This window comes from Trachurus japonicus, chromosome 24 (assembly GCF_045865225.1).
Source record: "Trachurus japonicus isolate A0001 chromosome 24, Traja_1.0".
NCBI lineage: Eukaryota > Metazoa > Chordata > Actinopteri > Carangiformes > Carangidae > Trachurus > Trachurus japonicus.
The window spans coordinates 4,349,234-4,358,503 of record NC_140930.1 but is presented as its reverse complement, the minus strand read 5'-3'; the positions used below and the strand labels follow the sequence as shown (position 1 = coordinate 4,358,503).

Here is a 9,270-nt window from a genome sequence, read left to right as displayed (position 1 = left end):
TCAGAGTTGAGGATTAGTTTTTGTGTGTTTGTTTTTTGCCGACTCACTCTATAAAGCAAAACTCTTCACAATCTTCTCCCTGAGTCTGACTCCACTCACAACAACAACAACAACATGTACGTACGTCTGTCTATACTAAATTTCTTCACATTGCAGCATCATCAACGGCCTGATAACGATCATCTAAGCATCAACATGTCTGCAGAGATCTGTAATTACACTTTGAGGCGTCAGAGAGATAAAAACATATCAGAGGAGAAGACGACGACATAAATCACCTGATATCATTCAACAACCTCATAATAAATCTAAACACAAAACAACTCAACGTCTCTTATTTGATGATCTATGATCAGATTTTGCGATAAAACGGCGACAGAATCAAACTCGACTTCCAGCTGAAGTGGAAATGATTTTTCTAAAAGACAAAGTGAGACACAACAGGATGAAGTTCAGGCTGTTTATCACAGTTTATCTCTTCACACACAGAGAGAGAGAGATTATAGGCTACTGATGAGTATCTCCATATAAACTCCACTGTTAGGAGTTTGTTTCTGCCTTTTGGCTCCAGAGCTGCTTCATTTCATTTCTATTTAATTTTATTTACTGCCAGAGTCGTTCTCACTGAGTTAAAGTCCAATGAAGCAGCAGCTCAGACGTTTCTAACAACTGCAGCTGGAAAAACCTCCATCAACGTATTCACAAGGTTCACGAGCAAACGTGTCATTGAACGCATCACGGTCACAGCTGCAAGGTAAAAAGAAACAAAAACACGAGTTCATCTGATGTTAAATCAAATCAATCGTGTCCTTCAAAGACCTGGTGAAGGTTTTTATCAATGCGATGTCGTAACCTCAATCGATAGAGCTGGATATCAATCACAGATAATCAATATCAATGCCGATGATACTGATTCTTGACTTCGATAATGACTCTTAAATACCAACTGTGCCCACGGCCGACAAATCACTTGCAAAACAGAACAAATTTAGAACAAAATAACAATAAAATGAATCATTTTGAACATTTTTAAACAATAAAAACATAAAAACTGTTTAAAAACTTCTCTCGTTAGTCTTTTCTTTCTCAAATTCAAACCAATCAACCAATGAGAGGGACTTATATTTTGAAGGTTTTCCAGTGTCTCATGAGCTTTAAAGTCAAATACAGTGAATATTTTAAATAATAAATTAAAGACAAACACACAGTTTTGTTCTCCTGCAGTTAAGAGCAGCTCATTAAACACGTTTTTATTATGAAGGATAAAAATATCACAGCTAATGATGATACATTATTTAAGCTGTGACAGCTGTGAGTCTGATGGAGCTGATTGGATTTTTCTAGCTTTCACTGATCCCGATGAATCTAATTAGAAATCTATATAATTGGATTTATGAGTCTCAACGGAGCGCCGTCCTCAGCAGGGACAGCAGCGCTCCGTGTTCCTCTTAATGGCCATCATAATTAATAACGCTGCGCCGGCCCGCGGGGAGCGCCGGCGTGCACGGCCCCCGTGATGGAAAACTTGTGCATAATTAATCAAAGGCCGAAGGCAAAAGAAGGGAGAAGCTCATTTCACACAAGGAGGTTTCTCTTATTAGACGACTTTGTGCCTTCGCTGAGACTCTGCCGCTAATTAAAATGTTTGTTGTTGGAAAAGAAGCATCTGAATTTATTCTGGACATTATGAGATTACACAGGATGAAGAAGAAGTGTGTGTGTGTGTGTTGGTGTGTGTGGTTGTGTTTCACAGAGACTTCATATAAATGTATGGGAGATAGTGGTCAGAAGTAGATTGACAGCAGAGATAGAGGAGTCCCTGATTAATGAATGGACCACTTGCACAATGTAGTGACGTACTTCCGCTTTACGAAGTTACGCAGCTTACTTCCAGCTGTCAACTTTATCATAGCGCTTGTGTACATATAACACCTAACTCTTATTCTTCATAGTTATGTTTGTACATGTTGTATATAGTAGTTGAAGCGTTTTTGATAATTTAATCATTGATCGCATCTTGCCGTTGCTTGCTTGTTCCTTGCACTTTCATTATTTTTGTAGTTACAGTCGGTTCAGTTTTGTGGGCCTATAATGCTCTGGAAATTTTTGATCATTTCTACTAGTAGTTCGTAGCGTTAACTAGGTTACCTGCCATAAGCTCTCAGATGAGCATCAGCTGAAAATGAGTGAAAACTCACGGAGGAGAACTAAGACAAGAAGAGCAAAGTGGGGCTGAAGAAACCAAAGTCCTTATAAACTCTGTAGCGCTGGTTGCCCTCTTCATAAACAACAACGAGCGGCTAACGGCAAGAAGCGATCAATGATTAAATGATCAAAAACCATGGATCTATACATACATGTCAAAAACGCTTCGACTACTATTATTAACAACATGTACAAACAGAACTATGAAGAATGAAGAATGAGAGAGTTAGGTGTAAAGTGTTATATGTAATCTAAATACAGCAAGCGCTATGATAAAGTTGACAGCCGGAAGTAAGCGGACTGTAACTTCGTAAAGTGGAAGTACGTCACACTGTGGCTCTGGCCTAAGGCTCAGAGGTTGCTATGGTAACTTAAGGTGGTTACCAAGGCAATTTGTGGTGGTTGCCGTGACGATAGGCGCACCCCAGTCTGAGGCAGACAGAAATGCAGAGAAAAGAGGGCGATTTTGGAAATTCTCTGCCTCAGCGTTGATCTCACATTTGGGCTTATTCTGACAAAACGGTAGCTGCTATCAGAAAAAGAAGCAGACTGGGAGCGTCCAGAGGACTTCCTGAACGCTTTGATATGATTTTGGTGTTTCTAGAGTAAATAATTTGGAAATTCTTGCGAATTAAAAACAGGAAACAGTTCTGCTCGTCTCAGAAAATCTTTGTATTGGGGTCAGTGAGGAGCAGGGAGGGACCTGGCCACACTCAGAGGCTCACAGTTTAAATTCTGTACGTCTGTCTGCTTTGTTGAACACACTGTGACAGAGAGGACAAGTTTTTCTACAAATGTAGGAAAAATCATGTGTGAGTCATGAGTGTAATTTGTGGCCGTGAGAAGCGTGGAAAGAGAAAAGTTTCTGACAATGTCAGGCAACTTCTCCCACTCTAGCTGATGATGTCACCCACTCTAGCCCGAACATTCCGTGCAATACACACCCATTATAATCTCAACATGCGTCCAAATATGGTCATGGTCATTGAACAGGATGAAGACCAGATCTAGGACCAGGATCAGAGGATCAGTTTGAAATCTCACACCACGTTTACACCTGGTATTAACATCTGATCTGGATCCAGTTCAGGAAGAACACTGTTCTGGTTCGTGTTGCGTTCAGGTCTTAGGTTTTTCTCAGGAGAACTGAGACCTCCAGGTGCTATAGCGACAGATGATCTGGAGTCAGATCAGATTTTAACAACAGGTGTAAAAAACAGTAGAAACACACAAAGATGATGAGAAATCCATTAACTGAAAATCAATTAATCTTTTAATTGATTGATTTATCAAAGTGAACTGATAAACTGCTGCTTTTCTCCGTTTCCCATCAGCGTCGTAAATGTGACGTCTGACTGTTGAGTCTGACATTTAAACGCACCACACGGCACCTGAGAAATGTTTGAGGGACATTTTTCTTTTTTATCTTTTGACATTTTAAAAACGTTTTAACAACTGATCTGTGTTGAAGAGCGTCTCCACAAACCTCAGTGTTAGTGGATGAAATGACACAAGAAAAGAGTTTTTTTTTTTAAATGAATGAATAGAGTCTGACTCTACTTTACCTCCGGGCTTTTCCGGTTCTGCATGATCTGCTTGTCTGTGTCTTTGTTGGCGAAGAAGCGAGTGCATCCTCTGTTCAGGTACTGAAACACAAACACACAAACACAGTGTTAAAATACTGTGATGAAAACTTTATTTATATGACATGTTTTTCCTGTGGGAAGGAAAACATTAGATTAAAACTAAGATGGTGCGTTCACTGACAGTGCGTTCATTGACTATGAGCAGCAGGACGGAGGCCTTCAGAGTCACAGACCATAAAATGTTTTTTCCCGGAGGTTTCACCGACTCCACCTGCTCATGATTCATTTACATTAACACAAAGAACCTCCTCTTTCTTTTCTTTTCTTTTCTTTTCTTTTTCTCTGTTTCTGATTGTGCACCTGTTTTCACCTGCTGCACCGAGACAACGACTCAAGACACAAATTTCCCAGCTGAGTTTGGGAGGAGAATGAAAAAAACGACGACAACAACAGGTTTGGTTTGTTTTGGTTGGCAAAACAAGTGAAGATAAAGAAAAAGTTTCTTTATAGAGGAAGGAGAAGGAGGAGGAAGAAGAGGAGGAAGAAGAGATGGAAGAAGAGGAGGAGGAGGCGTTCATTCATTTATTCAGCAGATTCCAGACGGGACACGTTTTGTTCTCCTTGTTTCCATCTCTGCAGACGCTTGTTCAATTTCAGCTCTTAGAAAAACACCCACGGCCCCTGAACACACACACAAACACAAACACACACACACACACACACACACACACACACACACACACACACACACCTCTAATAGTGTCTGTTCCTTTGCTCCTCCAGGTTTTTAACTCCACTTTAAACTAAAGACATTTTTTTCCTTAAAAACATCCTCACATGAACGCACCACCTCGTCCTTCTGTCCTGTTTAATAAGCTGCAGGAGAGATGAAGGGATGAAGGGATGAAGGGATGGGGGGATGGAGGGATGAAGGGATGGAGGGATGAGTGTGTGTGTTTTAAGAGAGGAGATGCTGATGATGAAGCAAAAAAAACAGAAGAGTAGACGAGTAAACGATGACTCAGCAGAAACAGGAGACAGTGAAGATCATCATCCATCAGTCTGTCGGCCTGGGTGACTGGTCGGCTCAGTGCTGCCACCTGCTGCTCCAACCAGCTCTTAAAGGACAATTATGGGCAAATTCAACTCAGGGCTGTATGTTCCTAACATTTAAGGTCTAAAAGAAGGAATCTGAAGATTTAATTCAGTTTAATTTGCTCCTGTTTTGCGGTAGTTGTGTCTGTCCCCGCATCGCCACGGTAGCGATGAATGGGAGCGGATTGAAGTTCTGCTCAGATGGCGACTCAAACATGCACCGAGAAGTTTATTTACTTCAAGCAAGCCGACATGTTTGTAAAACTAGATCTAATTCAAAGTCTCGCGCGAGACCCAAGTTGACGCTCGGTGTGTTCAGGTGCAGTCGGAAGCTCCCGTTTGTGTCATAAACACAGGAATATCAACTCTTTTTTTTTTTTTTACTTTTTTTTTCACGTTTTTTGCACAAAACATAGGTAGAATCAGTGTAATGGACAAAAGTAAGTATGGGTACAATATGATGTGGCTAAGTAATCCAAATGCTTGCCAAATTGTGCTCTTATAGACACAAAAGAAACATCAAAAAGAAAAAGAAAAAACAAAAGCATATGCACATATATGTCTATGCATGTGATATCTCGAGTACACAAGTTCGCTTACACCCATATGACTAAATAATCATCTATATGAGGAATATCAACTCTTGACTTGCTTCAAGTAAAAATACTTCTGGGTGCATGTTTGAGTCTCCATCTGACGCTGTCTGTGGCTTTGAGGGATGGAAACAGCCTAAGCAGCGGAACTTGCATCCGCTCCCATTCATTGTTGCCGTGGCGATGCGGGGACAAAACAGGAGCAATTAAACTGAAAATCTTCAGATTCCTTCTTTTAGACCTAAAATGTTAGGAAAATACAGCCCTGAGTTGAATTTGCCCAGAATTGTCCTTTAACCACCCACTGTATAAATATATATGTGTGTGTGTGTGTACAGTTTTCTGTGTGTGTGTGTGTGTGTGTGTGTGTGTGTGTGTGTTTAGCGTACCCTGAAGGTGTCCGGGGAGCTGAGGTGGAACTTCTGTCTGATCTCCTCCGGCGCTCCGGCACACAGCCGGTAGAAGATGTGGTAGTTCCTCTCCTCCGGACCCTGTCTGCAGATCCTGGACTTCTCCAGCAGGTAGTGGGACACGAAGCCGCCCACCACCGCGTTCTGTCAACCATGGACACACACACCATCAATACTCAGCATCAATCATCAATAATCACACTTTCTGTCATTACAGTATATGAGATCACAGGTTTGTTCTGTCTGATGCTGCGTTCGAGACAACTCTGGTTTTTCCAACCTCCTACTTGAAAAAGTGCAATCAATCGGCGCCTCAAAGCTGGAGAAAAAAATCAAACTGCATGTATTTAACTAGTTTTATTCTTCTTTTCACACTTTTGTAGTTTGCATTAATTGACTTAATGTTCCTGTTTTGTGTTTTGTCTCTTGTACGTTCAGTTAGTTTGTAACTTGGTGTTTTGCTGCTGCCGAACCGAAACAGGTCTCTAGGTTTCTTTTTTTTTTTAAATTGTACAATATTTACTTACGGTTACATGAACCTACTGATAAAAGTAAATTCATGTTGTTATTTCTCTTTGATTTTAATAAATGATCTGTTTCATTATTTTAAAATGCTTCTTTATTAAATTGTTTTTGTTCCCTTTGTAATGTTTTAATTCCTTAGCTATGTGACGCACTTTGAATGCAAAGTTTGTCCCAGTCACCATGGTTTTGGTTATTCTGGTGTGGCGCTTCCTGAACACTTTGAAGTCGGAAATCTGAGTTTTCAACTGGGAGATTCAGAATTCCGAGTCGTCTCGAACGCAACATCACTCTATTTTTAAAGTAAATGCTATAACTTTTATTCTCATTGCACCATCATAAGTAATTATCGTTACAAAAAAAAGTATTTATAATGTTCATAACTTCTCTTTAACAGATGGTTTGTTGTTTTATCTCATTTCCTCTGCTGCAGAACCAAGTGAATTATCATGATCAATAAAGGTTTATCATATATATCATCACATTTATTATATACAGTATATGACATATCTATATATATTTCAGTAAATTGCATAATCCTCTGTTGTGTGCTGTGGTTTCATGATGATGAAAACTGAAACACCAGCTTCATGTTTTTGTTCTGTAAACGTGTTAAACTGCATCATCGTTTCCTGTTCAACAGATAAATCAACTATAATAAAAAGAAACAGAAACTTGTGATTAATGAGGCTGAGAGTCTGAATAAAGCTGCAGAGTTTAGATTTAAAATCAGTTTAAATGGAAGAAAACTGCAGTTAATGAAGTGGCTAATGGGGAAACAACAGATGATAAAGTGTGTGTGTGTGTGTGTGTGTGTGTGTGTGTGCTCTATAGGGAAATATGCTGATCTATAGTAAACATCTAGGAAGCTCATTTGCTGCTCGTTTAGTTCCTTAGTTTTTATTCATGAGACAAACAGTTCAGGCTGAGAAATTAAACGTCATAAATTAAACATCAGAATTAATTCACTACTTCAACTAAATAAATTTAAAAAAACTTCTTCTTCACCTTCTCGTTGAAGTGAATCTCCACAAACTTCCCGAAGCGGCTGCTGTTGTTGTTGCGGACCGTTTTGGCGTTTCCGAACGCTTCGAGCAGAGGGTTGGCTGCAGGGCCACACACACACACACACACGTTAAAGTCAGGAACACACACACACAGAAACACACACACACACACACACACACACACACACGGGACCTGAGTCTCTCACCCTCCACGATCCTCTCGTCAATGTCCTGACCGGTCCCGTACGAGGTCGTCAAGTATCTGAAACACACAGAGCAGCAGAGTTTAGTTTAGTGGTGACTTTTTTTTACCCAGAATGCTTCAGTCACAGAGCTGAAGTCTCCTCTGATTGGTCGGTTTGTGACGGTGGTGGATCAGATCTCAGGTATTTCCTGTTTCCTCCTGGTGCTCGTATCCCTCCGCCTCTCAGACTAGTCCCACTTACATCATGTCATAGATTCAGACGTGAATGGGAACAATTTTAGGTTCTTAAATGTCAACTTAAATGAATGAACTGAATATTACTTTTATATAGCTGAAGCCTGAAGTGGAGTTTTATGGGTTCGCAGGGTTTGTGTCATCTCTGGAAAAGCTGCAGGACCTTTCATTAATCTTTGCTTCTTGGTTTTCGAGATTTTAATATTTGTTTGTGCTAATGAATGTAATGAATAACCGAACCATCCAATCCAATGTGACACAAATACTATAATAGTGCATTAGGTTTGATGGATGCTTTTAGCCTGAGCACTGGTTTTAGATTAAAGATGCTGGGTTTGTATAAATCTGTTCACATTTACTCTGTGATCTCAAAGAATGAGTTACACCAGTGTGTGATGAACAATGCATTCATGTTTCTCTTCAGCAGTTGAAAATATGTAAGATTTGATGCTGTAGAACGAATCGCCTTGTTCTTTACAACTACTTCCGGGCAGAAAACCAACATGTGAACAATGGATGAGAGTTTTGCTATATATATATATTTCATTTTTCACGTTACTATATCACCGTTTAGACTAGAGTAATCAATTGTAAAAACACAGCACTGCTCCTTTAACACAGGGACAAGCTTCGGCTTCTCCCCACTCCTTTTAAACATAAATAATTGTTAAGTTTTAATGTTTTTTTTTATTGTCATCTTGTATTTACTGTTGTTTGGTTGTTTTTAATTTGTTCTTCTTTTTCTGTGTTCAAATAAACTTTCACTCCTCCTCTTCCTCCTCTTCCTCCTCCTCCTCCTCCTCTTCCTCCTCCTCCTCTTCCTCACCTGAGCACAAACTTGGTGTTCTCCGTCTTCCCGGCTCCAGACTCCCCAGAGACGATGATGGACTGACTCATCTTCAGGACCCTCATGTCCCTGTACGCCTTGTCAGCTGTCACACACACACACACACACACACACACACACACACACACACACACACACACACACACACACAAACAGTCAGACATACCGTAAACCTAATGATAATGAAGATAGAGCCTGTGATGTTTGGGGACTGTGGGAATTCTGAGCGCTAAGTGCTGTCTGGTGCTGAACAGAGGGAAACTAGCAGCATCGACTCATTATAGTTAATATATAATAGTTAATATGAAAAGAACATAGAGAATATATTCAGATGAGTTCAATTTCAAACAAATTAAAAACAAGTTAAGACTTTAAAAGTTTTCCTTTACATGATCACGTTTGTCCAGCAGGTGGAGCTGTCGTCTCACTGTGAATCTGAGCTTTACCATAAACACTGAGGACGATGTTCAGGTCCTAAAAATGTTTAACCCTCCTGTTGTCCTTCTGGGTCAAATTGACCCAATCTGTTCGATTTCTCCATCCTTCCTTCTTTCCACAATCCTTCC

The 9,270-nt window shown here is 40.1% G+C and overlaps 1 protein-coding gene across 11 annotated transcripts in view; it reads right to left on the bottom strand.

Moving 5' to 3' along the window:
- Positions 1 to 9,270, bottom strand: part of LOC146961183 (unconventional myosin-VI-like) — a 141,454-nt gene that overhangs the window by 97,229 nt on the left and 34,955 nt on the right. For all 11 annotated transcript variants that reach the window (XM_085770968.1, XM_085770967.1, XM_085770963.1 and 8 more), the window contains 5 exons: positions 8,684 to 8,789; positions 7,625 to 7,680; positions 7,420 to 7,517; positions 5,869 to 6,033; positions 3,771 to 3,851 (listed from right to left, as the gene is read on the bottom strand). In XM_085770968.1, coding sequence (XP_085627094.1) covers positions 3,771 to 3,851; positions 5,869 to 6,033; positions 7,420 to 7,517; positions 7,625 to 7,680; positions 8,684 to 8,789 — 506 coding nt within the window. The remainder of the gene's footprint in view (positions 1 to 3,770; positions 3,852 to 5,868; positions 6,034 to 7,419; positions 7,518 to 7,624; positions 7,681 to 8,683; positions 8,790 to 9,270) is intronic.